This window comes from Panthera uncia (assembly GCF_023721935.1).
Source record: "Panthera uncia isolate 11264 chromosome C1 unlocalized genomic scaffold, Puncia_PCG_1.0 HiC_scaffold_3, whole genome shotgun sequence".
Taxonomy (NCBI): domain Eukaryota; kingdom Metazoa; phylum Chordata; class Mammalia; order Carnivora; family Felidae; genus Panthera; species Panthera uncia.
The window spans coordinates 85,915,460-85,938,007 of NW_026057584.1; the positions used below are offsets into that span (position 1 = coordinate 85,915,460).

General features: G+C 37.1%; 1 protein-coding gene across 4 annotated transcripts in view; it reads right to left on the bottom strand.

Annotated features, from left to right (window-relative positions):
• LOC125911902 (rho GTPase-activating protein 15-like) overlaps positions 1 to 22,548 on the bottom strand; it is a 208,385-nt gene that overhangs the window by 104,195 nt on the left and 81,642 nt on the right. For 2 of the 4 annotated variants that reach the window (XM_049616175.1, XM_049616172.1), the window contains exons 3-4: positions 16,725 to 16,793; positions 1,896 to 1,957 (exon numbers count right to left, since the gene is read on the bottom strand). In XM_049616175.1, the coding sequence (XP_049472132.1) occupies positions 1,896 to 1,957; positions 16,725 to 16,793 (131 nt within the window). Of the gene's footprint in view, positions 1 to 1,895; positions 1,958 to 16,724; positions 16,794 to 18,795; positions 18,920 to 22,548 lie in introns of all 4 variants that reach the window. The other 2 variants (XM_049616174.1, XM_049616176.1) reach the window with 2 other exon arrangements.

Genomic DNA, 22,548 nt, shown 5'->3' on the forward strand with positions numbered 1-22,548 from the left:
GATTGAAACTGACTAAAAAAATGTATTCACAGGAATTGGTTAGGGAAAGGGCCTTATTCTGCCCCTCTGCATTTTCTTGACACCATCTTATAAGAAAAAAATTTTATCAGGACAGTTTATGGGCAAAAACACTATGAAACCATTCTGGTGGGACATCATCTTTATTTTCTGGAATTCCTTTCATTGGTGTCTCCTCCTTTTCCATGCATGAGGCTTGAGGGAAAGTTCTCACCTCCTCTCCCCCACCAAGCCCCAGTGAAAGCTAAAGTGATAACTTAGACGAGGCCTTGGGTCCTTTTCTGTCCTTCCTTTGGGCTTTGTGCGCACATAACTGGTAAGGTAAGAAAGGGTCTTGATTATTCACCTTGGAAAGAGCCATTGCTGCCCTCAGCACTACTCCCATGAGCTGGTGTCACCGGGAGTGAGGTCCAAGGAAAAGGAGGACACAAGGATTAATCAGTCAAAGCCAAAAACTCCTCCTGTCACCCTTTGACAATACAACTCCCTAAGCCAGATTATCCACTGAGGTGGGGACAAGACCAGTGTCTTAAAGCAGCCTTGAGCCTTGCATTTGACTCTGTCTCCTATTCATGTTTCTCCTGGACTCTTCAAGGGGATGTGGCTGCAGGGTTACTGCAGAGAAACAGTGTAAAAGAGGGTTCAAGGCCCTCTTTACTGTCTGAGAATAAAACACAATATAAGAAAAAAAAAAAAGCCTGTTCTTTAAAATTGAAATAGCTATTTTAAGCAGTAGTAGAATTACGGATGATTATTTTCTCCAGTTTTACTCCTTTTAAATAAACATATACATACTCCATTACAGGCAGCAAAAAAAAGCATACCGCATGGTCTAATGTTGGCCAGAATGCTGTCCTAATAATGAATTGCATGATACAATTAACAAATGTCCCATTGTGTAGCTAATTAGTACATTCATCCTTTATGGTTTAATAATATAGTCATAAGTAAATGCTTTGTCTCCCAATTTGAGCGCCTTCTACATATCTTTGTAGCTTGCGTATCACCTAGCACAAAGCTCAGTATGTAACAGCACCTATATGAGAAATAGGAAAAATTCTAAAATGGAAATGATTATTTCTAAGTATCCCACACACAGAGAATGTCTAGCATCTTTCTCTACCTTTCTATCAACCTTATTTTTTTCCTTCAAGGCTTTTGTTGTTGTTGCATGGGAAATTCTTATTTCCTTTTTCTAATTTCTCTCACCTTACTCTGTGTTCATTTCACCTCCAAATGTGGCAACATTCAACTTTTTATTTGGCAGGTGACTTTATTTTCCTTTTTATCTTTCTCAAATGAATTTTATCTGAGTAGTAAATGTACTTCAAATCCTCCATTCTTCAAAAATTATGCTCCCGACATATTGTAGGGAGATTTTTATATACTGCAAAAAGAGTACACTCATACCTTCATCTGTTAAACCCAAAATCAAGACTCATTATCTTATTTATTTGCATTTTTTTTAAGATTCAAGATCCAGGGGTGCCTGGGTGGCTCAGTCGGTTAAGTGTCCAACTCTTGATTTTGGCTCAGGTCATGAGCTTTCAATTCATGAGATCAAGCCCCGCGTCTCTCTCTCCCTGCCCCTGCCCTGCTCTCAAAATAAATAAATAAACTTAAAAGAAAAAAAAGTTTCAAGTTCCAGAAGGACAAGAGCACTTCATTTAATATTATGTGCAATGATATTGAAGGTAGTGCTTTATTAGAAAACTGTAATTACATTAAAATAATAGTGTTTATCATAGTGATAGCAGAGGGGAATATCCTGGTATTGTACCATAGGGCCTTCCTTTCTAAACAACAGCAGTGACACAAGTTGAGGAGATGGGGAACTATCACAGTTATGTAAAAGTGAATTAAGTAACCTTTATTACCTTAGTTTCTTTCCTCCATCTGCAATTTTAGCTTTTTGAAGATAACCTTCTTTTTCAACCATCTGCAAAAAGAAAGCATATATTAAAACTGTGTCAAACTCCTATGCATTATTATTTTGAGTGAACCTATGCTCTCCAACAGTCATTGCAGTGATGGAAGTTTCCAGTCATAGAACTTCATTAATAATGCATATATAGCTTATGGGAAGTGCCTGCAAGATCATAGTCATTACAAGCCGTTAAATATCCAAAAGAAAGATTACAAAGAATAATGTGAATGATTTAATAGATGGCACTACACCTTTACTCACTTTTCTTTCAGGGCATTGAAGTCCCTTGCTACAAAGTTGATTAAAAATGGTAAAACAAAAACAAATTTAATGCTTTTCTTAATTTAATGATCATCCTTAGAAAAGGTCCTTTCCACACCTAATCCTCACTACCTCATGTATCTGCTGAGGCCAGGAAGTGAAAAGAATTCAGTGGAACCAAGTAACTGAGCCAGTTGAACTATGAAAGGGCATTTAAAACAGTGATATTTCATGCATTTCCTTCGGTCACTAAGAAACACTGTAGTAGCACTATTTCATTATCTTCTTCCATAATGTGGGTTTGCTTCCTTTCCCGTTTGTACTTATTGGCTTTCATTGTTAATACAGCTGCAAGTTTCTTAAAGAAGTTTCAACAATTTGTTATAACTTCATAGAGGTTTTTGTGGAGTTCTAGGGTAAATAAATGTACAATGCTAATTGTGATGTGTTAACTCCCAGCAAAGTCTATAGTAGCCATTTTAATTTCTGAGCACCTCATCGCCTTGTTCCTCTGTCAGTCCCACACACCCTTATCTCAAGTCCTTATCCTGTGTTCCATCTTTTCACACTAGATGAATTGACAACAACCTTCTCCCCCACACTATATGCTAGAAGCTTCTAGAAGGCACCTGCCTAACATCAAAGGACCACACTCCCTCAGTTCCACCCTTTCCCCCTGACTGTAGTACTCCACCCCACCATGTCTCCATCTCATAAACTCCTAAATGCATTAAATCTACTTTAAAATTCAATTTATCTGTGTATTGTTATAAGATCCTTCCAAGATTCCTCTGTAATCTCTCTTAGGTGTCCCTGCCCTGAATCCCCATTTTCATTCTGCCATTATCACTATAACAGCACTTATTGGGTCATAGTGTAGTTGTCCATTTACAGAGGTCCCCCCTGAGCTTCAGGGGATATACACCAAGACCCCCACTAGATGCCTGAAATCATGGATCACACCGAACTGTATATATACTATGTTCTTTCCTATACATCCATATCTGAGATAAGGTTGAACTTATAAATTAGGCATAATAAAATTAACAACAGCTAATAATAAAATAAAATAATTATTATACTAATATACCATAATAAAAGTTATACGAACGTAGTCTATCTCTCAAAACATCCTATTGAGCTGTACTCATCCTTCTTGTGATGAGGTGAGATGACAAAATGCCTACATGATGAGATGAAATGAGATGAATGATGTGGGCACTGTGACATAGCGTTGGGCTACTATTGACCTTCTAATGGTATGTACATCTGAAGGAGGATAACCTACTTCTGGATTCTATGGACCATGGGGAACCAGAACCGTGGAAAACGAAACTGTGAACTATGGGGACTACTGTATGTGGTGGTACCTGCACCTGTGCTGTGACTCTGCCTTTCACTCCTGGATTCCCAGCACCTACAGTACTTGCTGACACCAATAATCACAATTATAAATGTTGTTTAAACAAATTAGTGGATGCATGAGTGACTATTCTAATGTTTTTGTTAATCTTTATAGAATAGTGAAAAAGCCAAAACATCCATCTGCATACGTCAGGTGAAAGGAAGGGATACTTGGGGATAAATGAATTGTCCCAAATCACTAAAATCTCACCAGTTCATGAATTGGCTATTTACAAGACTCACTCTGATGTAGGTGAGATCTTTTCTTCTAATTGTTCATTATGATATTCCTAATACATAGCACAGTACTTGCCTTTAAAGATATATTTGATGAATGCACTTTAATAACAATGATGGAGATACTAATAAGGATTCACAGCAAAGTTTTTTCCACATATCTACATTTCCAGAAAATTTCTTCTACTTCAGCATGTTCTCTACAGTCTAAAAGAGTCTGTGGAGGTCTCTTGGATAATTTTCAGAATCGTGATGCTCAGTGGTGTCTTTTTGGTACTTGGATGCAACTATTTGTTTGTTTTTCCCACCTTTTATTTCACGTATACTGTCCTTTTTTTTGCAGTGCCAGAAAATTTTGATTGTCTACCCCCTAAAGCCCATGTAATAAGTTCAGTGTTTAACTCTGGGCATTACTGATTTTTACAAGTGTTTGGAAGAAGGATGTTCTCAGTAGCAATTAGCATCACCGAGACAGTCCCTTTCTTTAGTAATGTATATTGAGAAATTTTGTTGTGTAAGCACAGACAAAATTTACTGTTTTATTAAAGCTTTCTTCTGATGAAAATAAAGTAGTTGCAAAAGCCTGAATTTATCTGTCAAAAAGCTACAAAACCTCTCAAACCATCATAAAAATTGATGCATGCATTCTCAACTAAGAATATTGCCTTTTCCCTGCCAAAAAATCCACCAAAAGACCAGTGGATGGAGGTTTAGTGCCCAGAATGTATTGTTGATGATCATTTCTTTAAAAAGGGAAGGGAAATTCAAAATGAAAAAAAAAGAAACTAATAACTCTTTCAGAAAGAAGCAAACACAAGCCAGCTTGAGACACAGACTTTAAAATTCTCTCTCCCTGAACGCATAAGAAATGTTTCTCCAGACACTGCTGGACTTTTTCAGAATACTGAGATTAAGACTAGGGACTGGATTTCTCATGTCAGGGCTCTATCAGTGTAACATCATTGCCATCAAACAGGCTGAGCCAGTTCCCATGATCTTGAGTCAAGGCAATAGAGTTTCCAGGCATGACCACACAGAGGCCCAGGAAAAAGGAAAGAAGAGGGGTGAAGAGCAAGTTAGTTTTCTTCTCCTATATCATCTCCCAAAGTCCAGGCTGCCTTTCAGGTCATTAGAGGTAGCTAATAATCATCCTACTACATACTCTTACTACACTTACTACTGCCATATGTATGTTTACATATCTACATGTATTTACACGTGGTTATATACATGTACAATCATCATGCACACATTCCCATTTCTGGGATCAGGTGTCCATTCTTCTCAATTACCTCTTCGATACTTCATGTACACTCATTCATCCCTTCAATATATTTTCAATTAGTAACATCCTCTTCCCCTTTAATATCATCTGCTCTGCTCACAATGGGACTGCAAAGATTAATAGGACACTCTTAATCTTATCAAAGCTTATATGCTTGTGAGCTCACATTCAAAAACACTCATGTTCCTTTCTTTTGCAGAATGGATACCACACCCCATCTAGTCATCTCAGCAACTCAAGCCAGCTTCTGCCCTGGAACAGAACATTCCAACCAGTCTTCCTACACTGAAAACACTGCATTATTGTAAGTCCAATGCTGCAAGCAGCACTTCACTCTTCATTATTTCTTGTCATGATACTTGGAAATACCCCACCGTATTTCAGGCACTAGAAATCAGTTATTCTGGAAGGATCATAGGAGCTGAAAGAAGTATTAAGACAAGCAGAAGATCGCTATGTATTTTGTCTGTGGATGTACATATAGTATCATATTCATTATTTTAAGTATTTATTCCTACTCTGTGTTAACCTCATGGATTGAAGGGATGTTAATCTTTCAATTACAGTTAAGTATGCTGGTCATCTTAGGCTTGGATGGTCTTATCTCTAGTAATTTACAAAATTCTTTACAGTTTTATATCTAAGTTTAGGATATTATATGGCAAGTTCCAGGCCAACCTGAAATTCCCTTGAAGTAAAAGTACTCCCTAAACTCTGTATACTTAAGAAATGTCAACCAATCTTTAGATGCTGAATCTGGGTTCTTAAGCAATTTGTCCAATGTCCCTTCGACACCCTATTTTTTAATGTTAAATGGCAGGGAAGATCAGCAATTTGTCCGGATTGGATGCCAGCCAGTCTGCTAGCATTGAAGAAGTACTCAGCAGACACAACTGTGCTGAGATACAGATGAGAAGAATGAATGGCTGTGGGATACCCAGATAGCACCTGTTTATCAACCTAAGTTGGAGGCTATAGACAAGGCAGGAGAGCAGAAGACAACCTTTGATTAATGGTAACAATCGTGGAAGAAAGACCAGCCTGTAACCATAAGTACAGACATCGCAATTTATTATGTGAAGACTTCATGTTGTTCTCAGATAAAAGAAGTAGACTTGAAAAGAATAGGTTTTCATCTACAACAGTCCACCACAAGAATTCTGTGAAAATGCATCTTTATGAATAGAAATGAACTGAATCTAAAGACTTTCTCCAGATTTTGATGAGAAAGGATTGTGACTTTTAACACCAGAATCACACAGCCCTTATGCCTTACAATAATTTGCTCTGTTGATGTTTTTAAGTTATTGTTCTTTTACTCTTTGCTATGATTCTGTGTTCACTGGCAACCTCTGACTCCTAATTCAGCTTCTGAGATCCTCTGAGGTACAACATTGGTGACTTAAACAGTCAATATTAGTGTGTCTCCCATTATAAATTTACAAATCAGAGTTATTGTTTATACATGAGCTTCTTACAAATTTGGTTACTGTGAGCTAGTCCCAAGGCATCATGATCATTGATAAAGTTTTTCTAGATGCACAAAGCTGAGGCGGGCCCCCTGCTCTGAACTGGACTGAGCCTTCTAAAGTAGTGCCACCCTGTGGAACTTTCTGTATGACTGACCAATCTTCCTCTATGATAACTCAGCATATCTCTTTATAACCACAACCCTGGGCCACCGTAGCTTTCAAACAGATTTAGCATTTAAGTATTTTCCTATTTAGTAGTAAGGAAACTGCTATATTTTTCCCTGAACTTTTTAGAGATCACAGTACTTTGCTGATAATTTTGTTTGTTTAGATGATTTGTATTAAAAAGCACACATCCGGTTATATCATTTTACCCCCCAATACTGCTTCTCTTTCTTTATGAAATCTCTTCTTTACTTGTCCACTACCCACATAAATGTACTTCGTTGTTCTTTCCATTGGTTTTATTTTTTAACTAATTTTTTTTATTTTTAAAGTAAAAATTGTATTTACTTAAGGTGTACAACATGATGATATGTATAGCAAAATGATTATTACTATAGTCAAGCTAATTAACATACCCATCTCCTCACATAGTTACCTTCTTTAAACTTTTTTTGTGGTGAGAGCACCTGAGATCTACTGTTAGCAAATTTCTACTATATACTACAATATTATTAACTATAATAACCATGCTATATATACGTATCCTATATGTCTCCATTGGCTTTCCTTCTTGTGACATGGTCTTCAGGTCACATCTTGTGACCATTTTCTTCTATGGGACTCATTGCTTACATTTTTCTTCTCAGTCTCCAATTATTTCTATACTGGCTCTGGATTTATTGCAATATCAGATCAGCTGACCATGTTTATGGACTTGCAGGTGACACAATCCATTAAGAATGGAAACGAGGGATGCCTGGGCAGCTCAATGGTTAAGTGTCCAACTCTTGAATTTTGGCTAAGGTCATGATCCCAGGGTGGTGGGATAGAACCCCATGTTGGGCTCCGCACTGACCATGGACCCTTCTTAAGATTCTTTCTCTCTCTCTTTCTGCCCCTCTACTCCACTCTTATGCTTACTCTCAAAAAAAAAAAAAAAGAAAGAAAGAAAAATTAAAAAAAAAGAATGGAAACAAAAGCAGAGAAAAAAATCACCTTAAAAATCCAGCTTATCTGTATATCATATAAAGCACTAATTAAAAAAAATAAATGCTTAATTTTAGAACTACTTTACATATAGATCAAGAAAGAAATATGGTGTTTTGGCCTCATGTAAATACATAATTGACTGTGTGCATACTTTTAAGAGTGGTAAACCAAAATTCAAGTTGGACACAGTGATGACATGAAAAGGGGAACAGAAGAAAAGCAAAGAAAAATTATTCTCTGTCATACACAAGAGGTGTCTGCAAAGAGCAAGTAAGCACTCTCAGAGAGGCTGTCTTGATTTCAGGTCTCTGAGTTAGGCATGGTTGCTCATTGCCCTTATTTACACCCATTAGTATACATGTGGTGCAATGCTTTCATGGACATCCTGCCCATCTCACTTTCTCGGGGTTAGGCTTTGGGGTTCTGCTGAATGTCTTGAACTGGTTTTCAAATGCTGGGTTTGGCAAAGCACATATTCTGTTTTGCCAAATGCTTTTCCCCATCATTTTAAACCCCTGTGTATTTCAAGGGAAATTTTACCCACATGTCTCTGATTTATTTACCCCTAACTCATCAAAATGTCATCTTGAAAAAACTGCTATTGGACGTTTAAGAACTCCGTGGCTTCTTCCTGAGCCTTTCATCTTTTAACCAGTGTGTTTCATTTTGCCTCCACCAAAAAGGCCCAGGTTCTGTTGGGAAATCAGACTGATGAGGGTAGTTCTTTGTGTCTCAAGAATTTTCTTCAGTCTTCTGGAGGCTTTTCCTGTATCCCACCTCTCTTTCCTCATCCTCAGTTTCTTTCTTCTTCCATAAATTCTACTTCTTCGTGTCCTTGATTTAAATATGTTGTTCTTTCTTTCCCTGTCATTGGAATTCAGAAAGGAATGGTCTTCCAGGTTCCTGTCTGGGCAATTTATTAGCATAATTCAATTGTTTTGTTATAACCTAATTTGGTCTAGGCAGTAAGGAAAAAAGCATTGCTCAATGTTAATAGCCTTTGCTATTGTTGTTGTTGTGTGTGTTCTTTTCTCTACGCTAGAGTTAAATGAAATTCAAATGTGGATAGGAGGTGTTATTGTAACCTGTTTCTGTGTTTTCATGGCTTCTAACCCCCTTAACATCACCTGAAGGCCCTTCTTCATCTGAGCACTGCCTCCCTTTCCCTACACCCCCTGACCCATTTCCCTTGTTCACCATATTCTAGTGAGTGTGGTGTTCTTGTAGTTTTTCAAAGGGGCTTAACTTTGTTCTGACCTCCAGACCTTCACACTGCTGTTCCTCCTATTCACAACCTTCTTCAAGTTCTTTGCTTGACAAACTCTATGTATCCTGCAATCTCAATTTAAATGCCCCTTTCAAAGAGTGCTTTTATGACTACTTAATCCAGGGTAGGTTAGCCCCCTCTCATAGAAGCTTATTTTTCTTCCTCCATGGTATGTTTTGTAATTTGTATTTAAAGAATGATGCCTTCCTTTACTTGTTTAATACTTCTCTCCATTCCTGGATTTCAGGCTCCTTGAGTAAAGGACATGAATACTTAGCATATGATTATTTACCCCAAACTTAACACCTAGCACAGGGACGGCCTCAACAAATCCAGGAATTAACAGACATTTCCATCGGAGAAAAGGAAGGGCACGTAAAACAATGACAACCAGGGGATGGTTTCTATTAGAGTTATTAAATTATATCACATATTATCAACACACTACTAACTTGAAGATATGGGAGGATGTTATTTCAGAAAAGCTAATTTTATCTTACTGAAGTAATATTTTGAAAGCCTAGAGAGCTTTTGGAAATTTTTTGCAATTTAAAGAAAGCACAGTCTGATCAATAGAATTATTCCCCCAAAGTGGCTGTCTTTTGTTTTAAAATAAGAAAACACTGTATGCTTACAATGTTTTTCATCCTCAAAGCCCTCACAAGTATTAATTAATCCACAAAATGATATCTGGCTCCAAAAGGTAGAATCTGAGACTTAAGGTTTATCTGCAAAAGCCTGCTTTGCCCCCAAGCCATGGCAACTTCCTGAGTTCCATCCTACAAATCCTCCCAGCTCAGGAGGCAGCAGATGATTCTCTAAAACCTGCCACAGGCTTTTGACTCCTGCAGGGTTATCCATACACTGTCTCATACTCTTTTGATAAAAATAAAGATGATAAAAATTTAGCATGTTATAAACATGGTTATTTTTGTCAAGCAATTTTTTAAGGGAAAAAGGAAAAATGCCCTGAAAATAATTAGATATCATGAACAGTTAAAACAGGGAATATACAAGATCAAGAAACAAATGCCTATTAGTATATTTGACATTTCATGTTTAAAATCTTTGCTGCATTACAGCACTTGTTAAGCCACCATACGGATTCTCAGAAAATAATTTAGGTTTCTTGCGTTGACAGCATATGGATTTGTATACCATGTGGCATGAATGACGTCACCTGTCAGTGAACTGGGTAGTTTTAGAGATTTTAGACTCCAAGCAGAAATGTATTTTTGCCAATATTCAAAACAAATGCATTATGCTTCTGTTTAACCCTGTTGATCATAATCTACTTCATTAAAGGGAACACTGAGAGGTGAGGCATGGCTACCAGAGGGTGATAGTGTCTATTGGTGGACCCACCATGGCAGATTCCACTTTTGTAATGTGAATCATTTTTCTCCAAGAGTGTGGATCTAATGAGATACCTTTGCCAGTTATACTTAAAGCCAAGGCTTCTCATGATTTCTAGAAAATGTTCAGGGGAGTTCTGAATATAAGAAATAAAAACGATGAGATTTGTACAGCAAAAAATGTTGGACATAAATAAGCTGAAAAAATCCATTTGGTAAAAATAATAACAGCACCAACTTAAAGAACTGTATTATTTTCTAAAATGTTTTAATGTATATTATTGCATAGTAATGTATATTATTATATAGTAGTACATCCTGGTTGGTACTGTTAAGAGAAAGTACTGAGAGAGCCTCTAGCTGACTCCAGAAGCCATAGTGGGAAGGAAGGAGTGTAGTGGAGATGGAAATGAGGAACATATAAGGTTTGTGGGGAAAAATAAGTGTGTCCAGGTAAAAATAATATAAAGTTAAGTTAGTCAGATAGAAAGAGAACTTTAGAGGTTCTGGAAGATAATTGAAGTCTTGGCATGAATCCTAATGGATAGTTAAAAGTTGGTCCGAATGTGTTGTTTGAGGAAATTGGTGATTATTTTGTCATTGCCCATCATAATGGGGTTATTCATAAGCAAGAGATGTGGGGAAAAGAAGCATTTCTGCCTTTAAAATAACATTAAATAAGTAATTTAATTTAAATGGAGATTGATTGATAAAAGTTGAATATAACCTGTGTTCACAAGACAGAGTAAGATGAGCAGTACTCAGATAGAATCTAGGGAAACTGATGTCAGGAATAGGTAGTAAATTGGCTGACAGTTCCAAAAGTGTTTATAGAGTTAGTGGTGTGTGTGTGTGTGTGTGTGTGTGTGTGTGTGTGTGTGTAACACAGACAGAGAGAGACAGATTGAGAGAGATTGAAAACTAAAGAGCTTAAAAAATTGTGGTTTCTTTCTTTCTATTTAGCCATGCTTCCCAATGCCACCTTTCCAAAGTCGTCTGACCTAGAATAGAATATTAAGCACATATATGTACTATCTATTAATATATTATCCATCATTTGGGATATTCAAAATCAGTTTCATTTAATCTTGAACAACTGAAGATTCAGAGTCAAGACAGCCAACTATACACCAGCAAACCAACAAATAATCTTAATGTTAGGAAACTAAATTGACAAAACTATTTCAGAGTCAAGACAGCCAAATATAGACCAGTGAACCAACCAACTAATCTTAATGCTAGGAAAGTAAGTTGACAAAACTAATTCTGAATAGTCTAATGTGTTTGAAATACAGGCATAGCACAAATATGTTATTAGTTATTGATTCAATTTGAATAATCATAATTCAACTTTTTAAAATTCACAATTAATATATATTTTATGTAAAAATTTTAAGACACCTTAAGGCATTGATCAAATATAATTATGTATATATTTGCACATATATGATCACATATCTAATTGCATGTCTATATTGATATTAAACACACACTCACATAGCTCCATTTTCAGCCCAACTTCTGCCATGTTTCATCAAATACTTCAGAGAAAACATTTGCATTTGCTATATCGCAAATACACAGCTCTTTTTTTAATTAATTAATTAATTGATTGATTTTGAAAGAAAGAGGAGAGAGCATGCATGAGCAGGGGAGGGACAGAGAGAGAGGGAAAGAGAATCCCAAGCAGGATCCACTCTGTCAGCATAGAGCCCAATGCAGGGTTCAAACTCACAAACTGTGAGATCATGACCTGAGCTAAAGTCAAGAGTCAGGCACTTAACCCCCTGAGCCACCCAGGCACCCCAAATATTCATCTCTTTTAATTATTTATATGTACTTTGTTTGTTCCATAATACAAATTTATGGAAAATAAATACAATTGCTTTCCTATTCACTAGACAACTACACTTTGCCAGGCCTTATATGAAATCCTAATAAAAAAGTGAGTGAGACATAGCCTTCCCTTCAAATAGCTTACAGTTCAATAAGAGAGAGAGAAAAGGAAACAGGCAACTTTAGTATGATTATTGAAAGAGGCAATTTAGAGATAGAAGCAAGGTCAAGCTACTAGGGACACACAATAAAGGATTAACCTGATTCAAATTTGAGGAATCAGAGAAATACTTCACAGAGAAAATGCTAAGTTGAGACCCAAGTAATTAATTTTGAAAACAAGGTATTGTTACATCTAATTGAAAAAATCATCTTTCTCTATAAACAGCAAACATACATATATTTGTTAACATCTGAATCAACAATATAATTTTTTTTTAATTTTTTTTTTCAACATTTATTTATTTTTGGGACAGAGAGAGACAGAGCATGAATGGGGGAGGGGCAGAGAGAGAGAGAGACACAGAATCGGAAACAGGCTCCAGGCTCTGAGCCATCAGCCCAGAGCCCGACGCGAGGCTCGAACTCACGGACCACGAGATCGTGACCTGGCTGAAGTCGGACGCCCAACCGACTGCACCACCCAGGCGCCCCTCAACAATATAATTTTAACACAACTTTAATATCTTAGTATTAAATCAATTGACAGACACGTCTTTTCTGAACAAACCCTAGTCTCAAAAGCAATGTAAAGGTATGTATGATATAATAAAGAAAATACAAGTCATGACCCCTAACTTCAAAGCATTTAAAATCTAGCTGTGGAGCAAGTCTATTACCCATGAACTAGGGGTGAACAACACAAAAGAGTGCTGAGATTAAGGAAATAACTGTTACAGAAAATCCAAGCTCCTTCAGGGTAAGAGCCCTGTCTTAATCATGTTACCACTCCTAGCCTGAGGGTATGTTATTTGAGAACAGATAATAAATAAGATAAATCAGGGATCATGAAAGAAGTCTATAGACTTGATGTTATAGAAAATAGGAAGCTCTTAAATGCCTGGACAAGGAAAATGAAGTAATGAAGGTACTATTTAAAGAAGATTTGTGTAGAATTGCTACACAGGATCATTGGAAGGGGCACAGTAGAGTACATGGGAGGGTTGGGGGAGGGGCGGTGAGATCAGAAGAATTGAAGGCCTGGGCAAGGATGTGTGTGTGTAACCATAAAGAAAAATGTGGGTACCACACACATTGCAGAGAAACTGCTTTGGAAAATGGTGACTTATTTGATGGGCCATAGACAAAAAAAGAGGATCCAAGAAAATTTCTTCTAAGCCTGGATGCATGTTTGCTACTCATAACGATAGGCTTGATAGAAAGGGAAAACAGTTTTGGAAGAAGGTCCTGATGGGTTCAATCTGGGAGATTTCACTTCTGAGATGACAAGGAGACACAGTAGAATAAATGACTAGTTAACACTTTAAGATAGAGGATAAGAGGCACGCCTGGATGGCTCAGTTGGTTGAGCATCCAACTTCAGCTCAGGTGATGATCTCATGGCTCATGAGTTCAAGCCTTGAATCAGGCTTGCTGCTTTCAGTGTGGAGCCCACTTTGCATCTTCTGTTCCCCTCGCTCTCTTCCCCTTCCCCACTCACTCTTTCTCTCTTAAAATAAAACAAATAAACAAAAAAATATATAGAATGAGATAATGAAAAGAAAAAAGTATAGATCTGTGTATTATAAACTTGAAAGTAAAAACAAAAGCCATTAACAGCTTCATTTGTGCATTAATTTAACACACATTTACTGAGTTCTTAGCATGTTCTAGCAAGTGCTACAATCATGGAAATGGAGTTATGGACATAGGAGACAATACCTCTGCTCTCACAGAACATTTTAATGAGGTAACAAACAAATACAAAGAAATTGTATAATATGCCACATGGTAGCAAGTTCTATGGAGAAAATAATTTAGGGTAAGAGAAAAAAGTGTGATGGAAATAGTGGATTTTCTTGTTTGCTTATTTGTTTTTAAGGAATATTATGAAAGATCCATCTTTTTTTTAAGTTTACTTATTTATTTTGAGAGAGAGTGTGTGTGAGAGAGCACCAGGGAGGAGCAGAGAAAGAGACAGAAAGGATCTCAAGTGGGCTCCATGCTGCCGGTGCAGAGCCTGATGAGGGGCTGAAACTCACAAACCTGTCAGATCATTACTTGAGCTGAAATCTAGAGTCAGATGCTTAACCAACTGAGCCACCCACATTCCCTGGAAAGACCCATCTTAAAAGATGATATTTGAATAGAGATTCCAAGCAAATGAAGAATAAGCCTTGCAAGTTTCTGGGCCCAAAATAAATGATTTTGTGCCAGGCAGAGGAAAGAGCTGGTATAAGCGTCCTGTGAGAGAAGTAAGGAGGTCAGCTTGGCTGGAGCAGAATGAACGAGGAGAAGAAGGAGAAAGGTGAGGCCAGAGCCATAGCTGACACCTGTAGAATCTGGTGAATCCAGGATGATTTTCAGTGTTTTCCCTGGAAGATGCTGGAGGCCAGAAGGAATTTGAAGTAAGCAGTGGCATCACCTAACTTACATTTTAACAAGATCACTCTGGCTGTTGTGTTGAAAATAAAACATAGAAAGCAGGGGTAGAAGTGGCATGTTAGTTGGAGCCGATTGCGTTCAATCAGGTGAGAGATGACATAGTGAGAAGACAGCTGATTCTGGATATATTCTGAAGGTAGAGCAAACAGCCTAACAGACGTTTAAGTTTATTTCATGAGAAAAACAAAGGAGACAAAGATGACTTTAAAAGTTTTGACTGAAGAACCTGGAAGAATGGAGTTAGTTTACTCCATCTAGTAAAATGGAGCAGATTGAAAGTAGCAAGTTTGGGAGAACATTAGGATCGGTTTAGGACATGTTAAGTTTGAGATGTATGTCCGATATATAAATGAATATGCCACAATATATAGTACTAGAGTTTGGAGCAGTGGTCCATGCTGGAGAAGTGGTTAGTGTAACACAGTACATAAAACCATAGCACTGAATGATACACTGTAGGGAAGAAATATAAAGAAAAAGAAGTTAAGTTGAGCTCTAAGACGAAGATGAACCAGCAAAGGAAATGGAAAATGGATGTCTATTTAATTAATTGGAGACCCGTGAGAAAGTAGTTTACTGGTACTTATATAAGGAAAATACTTCAAAGAGACATCAGATGGGTTAAATTCTCAGATCTAATGAAAGAAATGAGACTTTACCAATGGATTTAGTACTATGGACAAAATTGATGACCTTGATAGGAGATTGGTGGTTGGGATAAAAGCCTAAAAAGGGGCGCCTGGGTGGCTCAGTCAGTAGAGCATCCGACTTGGGCTCACATCATGATCTTGCTCCTCGTGGGTACAAGCCCTGCATCAGGCTCCATGCTGACAGCTCAGAGCCTGGAGCCTGCTTCAGATTCTGTGCTTCCCTCTCTCTATGCCCCTCCCCCTGCTTGCACTCTGTCTGTCTGTCTCCTGTCTCTCAAAAATCAATCAATAAATAAACATTAAAAAAAAAATTTAAGAAGCCTAAATTGAGTTGGTTCAACAGATAAAGGAGGAGAGAAATTGACAACAATAGAGGTAGGCAATTCTTGTAAGGAATTTTTATTCTAAGGCAAAGAAAGTAATACAGTGGAGATGGGAGATCTAGAACATGCAAAATTAAAGAACGTAAGAGAACTGAGCTAGATAAATAAACATTTTTGGTGCTGAGGATGAGAAAGCCCAAAAAATGAACTTCATTCATTTTACTTACAATGTTTCAGGCATTCTTTTAGTCATTAGGATACAACAATAAAAAAAAATGGAAACAAAAAATTCCTGCTTTCACAGATTTATAATCTGCTGGTAAGGGATTTATAATCTGCTGGTAATTTTTTTCTTAAAAAATTTGCCAAAATTTGCAGTAAGCCCCAAATAATCTCTGCTTCCTGTTATTCACAGCCCGGTGTAGTCCTTTCTCCTTGAGTGTGGACTGGATTTAGTGACTTAATTCTGACCAAGAGAATATGGAAAAGTTGACAGGATATCACTACCATGACTAGGTTACAAGAGATTTTGCCTTCTATCTTGCTAACAGAATCCCTTGCCTTCTCAGTTTGCATGCTTTGAAGAAGGAAGCTGCCATACTGGCAAAGTCTATGTGGCGAGAAACTAAGAGCAGCCCCTGGACCACATCCCTGAAGGAGCTGAACCCTGCCAACAGCCATGTGCATGAACAGGAAAGCCAATGGCTTCCCCAGTCAAACCTTCAGATGTGACCCCCAATTCTGACTTAACGTGTGATTGCAATCTTTTGAAAGACTCTGAACTAAAGGACTCTGCTAAGCCACACCCAGATTCCTCACCCACATAAACAGGAGACAATAATGTGTACGGTTTCAAGTTGGTGAGTTGGGAATCATTTATTCTGTAGCAGTAGATAAATAATACAGTACTGCAGGGAAATCATCACTTACCAATTGTTCCAATGGAGGAATGACATCTTTCAAGACATGTTGTGAATGATTCCTCCTGTGTCGGGATATCTGCAAAAATATTGACATTAGATACTATTATATTATTTTTCTCAAAACAAGCTTTAAATGATTTAAAAGAGCATATTTTAGTAAAAGTACACAGATATATAACCATATTCAGATTCATTCAAGAAGTCAAAGTAGATATAAAATGAAAAGTAAATGTTTTGGACGTTAACTAATTTGAATTAAATGTGTACTCAAAGACGGCTGGCTGCAACAATATCTCCTGTTCCACATACTCCTTTTACCATGTAACCTTGATACCCTTCCTCACAAGTGGTGGGTCTATGTTCTTTCATTTTGAACCTGGGAAGAGCTTTATGGCTGTTTCAATAAAAAAAGTATGGCAGAAGTAAGTGACACTACATGATTTAAAATATTAGAGCATAATAATGTCATGTTCTTTTAGAACCCTCTCATTTGGAAAATATTCACCATGTTGTGATGAAGCGCAAATCATCTCACACAGAGAGAGCACAAGGAGAGGCCTTAGGTTTTCTGGCTAAGAGGCCAGCTGAGGTTTGAGCTACCAACCGCCAGTCATAGGAGTATAGTATCTTCTGATGTTTCCCTCTGCCAGCTATTGAGTCACACCCCCCCCTCCATGTTTCAAGACCTAGTAGAAGCCTCAAACACTGTGTAGTAAAATAGGCTGTTCCCGATATGTCTTATCTGAATTTTTGACCAAGTTCTGTCAGCATAAAAAAAATCAGTGTTTTATACCTCTATATTTGTATACCTTTTATACCTTCTACATCTGTAGAAGAAGAAGATGTATTCTTCTACAGATGTATTTAAACACACAATAATAAATAGCTAAGTGTTTTAGAAACAGCATTTTAAAAATGCCTTATTGTTTCTACCAAAGCATCAAAGGCAGATTCTATAATAAAACAAAAAGAGAAAAAGAAGGAATTTATAATGAAATCCTGTATTGTTTGATAACTTCAACAGAAGCTATAATTAATAATACTATTTTACTAGATAGGAATTTTCCAGTATTTTACATGAACAAGAGAGAGGAGGGTAGGGAAAGGGGGACAGGACAGGGAAGTAGGAAAAGAAAGAATGAGAGAGAAAGAGAAAGAGAGAGACTGGGGGATGAGTGTGAGGTATTAAAGAAATAAAGTGGGTCTGCCAAGTGCCTAGAAAAGAACTTCGGATGTCTCTGAATCTGGTTACTGGCACATGTAACTGACTGAAGGAATTAAATCAATGTCTGTTAAGATTTTGAGAGAATCGTATTACCAAAGAAAACAGAAGCCTGACCTAAAAAAAACCTGTGACTCCATACAACCCTTGATCCCCACGTTTGCCCCACAAAACTGCATTATGAAGGCAGTACAACCTCCAAGGAAACCATTCTCTTCAAAGCTCACTTTAGATGCTGCCAGTGGGGGATAGCAGAGAAGGAAGAGCCTGTGGAGAACAGCGCCAGAAACCTTGGAGAACAATGGACATTGGGAATTACCCCAGAAAGGAGAGCCAGGAGAGCCAGGAACTGACTCTGCGGCCAGGGCAAGGGTCTCACAGGGCCTGCCCAGCAGGCTTTAATGATCATTCCGTCAAGTGACTGTTGGCTGTTTACCATTTATTTCCTTTACAAATGAGAGTCTTTTGTTTGCTTGTTTCCTGTTATGGAGTTCTTGCTCCACCATTGCCTGTTGGATGTGATGGGGAAAACAGAACAGAGAACTTATTTTTCAAGTTCTAAACCCTTAACCCCCTGGAGAGAAATTGACCTGATGGAGAGAGTTATGTTTATCACCAGCTATGCTGATATTGGAGTTTGATGTGGTAACTGCATTAGAGTTTTGGTTGTCTTCTTTGGGGAGGCGGAAAGATATTGGAAGGCAGATGTGAACTGATATACGGTGAAGGGGAGGGAGGACTGTGACAAACCCTGATGCTTCCGCACCAAAATTGTGTCCTTTTTCTAGGGCACATACCTAGACTGCATTTCTCAGCCTGCCTTGCAGTTAGGAGTGGCCACAAAACTAATTCTTACCAATGGGATGTGAGCAGAAACAATGCGAAGCTCTCTCAGTTGAAGGCTACTAAGCAGTGAGTGCTTTCCCTCTGTGTTCCTTCTTTCCTCATATGCTGGCTGGGAGTAAACATAGAGAGAGGCCCTGCAGGACGATGAAGGTGCAAGATGGACGAAGAAGACTGAATCACCATGTGGAGAAAAGCCAAACATAGGCCAGGAAAACTCATTTTGTATTAGTTAATAAACTTGTTATTTTGGAATAATTTTATACTTAGAGAAAAGCTGTAGCAAGAGAGCTCCTGTAGAATTCTAACTGCAATGTAGTGAGAAATAAACTTCTATTTCTTAGAGCCATTGTGTATTTCAGAGAATTTTACAGCTGCTAGCATTACCCTAAATAAAACCACATAGTTGATCTTAATTCATTTTGAAATGAATATATATTATATAGTATATAGTATAATTATACACATTATTTAGTATATATTATATAGTATATGTTATACATTATATTACATATTATTATATATGATATATGATATTCATATATATTTGGTATTTAAGCTTTTTTAAGGAACCAGGCACTTATTTTATACTGCTATACATTTGGAACTTACTTCTCTTAACTGTTAGTCATTATATTAAGATTTATTATCTTCACTGAAAATTTTATATGTCTTACATTCAGTTTACAATGGTGGAAGAGTTCTGGGATTTTTGTTGTTGTTGTTCCATTTCTTCGAAACCTGTTGGATTTCCAGTCTTTAGTCCTGTCTTTGGCTAAAAATCATTCTCTTTGCATATAAAACATCTCAAGCTTTAAATGTTAGAGAAAGTAGTATCAAGCAAATGTCTCAACAATACTGATGAATAAGCACTGGGCATTCTCTTATATCAGCCTTACCATTTCTTCTATGGCCAACCCATGCCTTCCTTTGTCCTACCACTACTAGATTTTGATGGGTGTATTGGCCCATCATCCTCTCCATATTCTCTTCCAGTTGCTATAGAAAGTTTTCCTATAAGACAATGCTTTAAGATGTGTTGTGTATGTATTGCGAGAGGCACAAGAGATGATTTTAGCTGATGAATGTTTTAATTTTAATTATCATTTACACAGTCTTAAGGTTTAGCAGAAAAACCTATCACATAAAGACATTTAACTGGTATGAATATATTTTCCATTAAAATAGAGTATAAATGATACAGTTAAATAAATAATATGTAGTATGCAACATGAACATGGAAAAAAAAAAACCCTACAAACGTAGTAAGTGAATGACTAAAATTTGGGAAAGAAGTTTTAATGAGAATTCAGAACAGAAATGACCAGTTACTGAGCACATCCTTAGTTCACCCTTGAAGGGAACTGTTGGGTCCATGGTATAGACAAGAACTCGAATTGAAAAATGGTACAGTATTATTGTCTGTAAACATGTATTCAGTGCTTATTATTTGTCAGGCACTGTTCTAAGTATTTTACATAAATTAACATACTTAATTGTCACTCCTAATGTAGAAACGCAGACACGGACAGTTTCAGTAACTTTAAAAATCCAGAGCTAGTCAAAGGCAAGGGTGTTGTTTAACCAATACCTAAGCCTTTAAATATTGTACTTTATTGCTTTGCCAGGGATATAATGTATATGCATAAAGGCAGTCATCACATTCTTGGGGAACTACAAAGTTGAGATTTCCTGCATGCATCAGGGGATATTTCCAAGGTACAAATTTGAGTCAAACTTACAAATTTGTACATGTTTACACAGGAAGCTAGAATCAAGTTTCAAATCTGGTATGAATCATCTTAATTTTCCTTTAGGGAAAGTAATATTGCTTATCATTCCTAAATCAATAAGCTAGCCAATCTATCATGTTCAACCAAGTTATGGAGATGCAGAGGAAAAAGAGAACTTTCATCACCTGTCTTTTGCTTTAATGCTCTTCTCGGTTAAGCATTAGGCACAGAAATGTGTTATCATCCCAAATCAGATTACTCTGACTGAGACTTATGATTTAGGAAATCTGGATCCAAACCTGCCTAGTTGTTATACACAGATATGACAAAAAGTTAAGATATTCTAAGACAGCTGTCATTATGTAATTTACTTAATTGAAATAATAATTTAAAGAACACTTGAGGTCAATCAAAACTTTGTGAGGTAAGTTTGAAGGAAACAAAGGCTCTCCTAAGCCATACGTAGTATAAAATAACAGAAAATCTTATAGATTTGTACATGTTTATCTATCAATAGCTTATTATTAGTATCTGAAAATTTTGCTAATTTTTACAGGACACTTTCTTGAAAAACATTTCTTCCTAGGACATCAGATGTTCTTATTAACCATTCATTTAGCCAGTAAACATTTCTTGTTTAGTACCTAGTAGTTTCTAATAGTAGATGCTCAAAACATACTTGTTTGTTGATGTTATGAAATACAGCTAATGCTAGTAGTGCAAAAAAGAGTACTTCATTTTGGACAGTCCTAATTTTTTCTCATGAACTTCAGGACTTTTTAAATGTATCTGATACCAAAAACCTATGTTTTGCTCTGCGAATTACTTCTGGAAACATTTCAGAGTATTAGCAATGGTGGGCTCCATTTTTCAATCTTAGATCCTTTTTACTTTTGCAGGAATTCTTTTAATTTTTCTTTTTTTTTAGGGTTTATTCATTTTTCAGAGACGGAGAGAGACAGAGCATGAGGGGGAAAGGGGGAGAGGGAGAGAGAGAGAGAGAGAGAGAGAGAGAGAGAGAGAGAGAATCAGAATCTGAGCTGTCAGCACAGAGCCCGATGTGGGGCTCAAACTCACAGGACCATGAGATCATGACCTGAGCTGAAGTCAGACACTTAACCACCTGAGCCACCCAGGCATCCCTGTGGGAATTCCTAAGTAACCATTAAATTTGGAAAACTTGAAAAGCAATAATAATATCAGTAGCTTGATACTTTATTTTAATACATTATTTTCTCTGTGAGTTACAGAAGCATTTCTTCTGAGGAAGGCTTAAAATATGGCTTTTACATATGTTTGTTCTTTCTTGTTTCCAAATGTTCAGAAATAGTATATAGATCCTTCCTCTAAACATAAGTGGACATGTATGTATATCTACCACATATTTATCTAAGTGTCCACAGCCTGATTTTTTTTCCTAGTTTTTACACTCTTGCATTATGAAATGTTGGTTTCAATACTATTTTCCAACTCCCACAGCCTGATTTTTTTTACTAGTTTTTACACTCTTACATTATGAAATGTTGGTTTCAATATTATTTTCCAATTCCCATTTGAGAATTTTATGAATTGCTACTTTTCAATTTATTTCCAGTATTTTGTAAAAAGAAACCTTAACCATTTAAAGTATATCTGGCCTATGTACTAAGAATGTTACTTCAGGGGCTCCTGGGAGGCTCCGTGGTTTAAATATCCAACTTCAGCTCAGGTGAATTTGAGCCCCATGTCAGGCTCTGTGCTGACAGCTCAGAGGCTGGAGCCTGTTTCAGATTCTGTGTCTATCGCTGCCCCTCCCCCACTTGTGTTTTCTCTCTCTCTCTCTCTCTCTCTCTCTCTCTCTCTCTCTGTCTTTCTGTCTCTGTGTCTCTCAAAAGTAAACAAATAAACTTTAAAAGAATGTTACTTCACAGTTTCTTTCAGAGTGGACTCCATTATGTCTTTTTTTTTTTTTTTTTAATATATGAAATTTACTGTCAAATTGGTTTCCATACAACACCCAGTGCTCATCCCAAAAGGTGCCCTCCTCAATACCC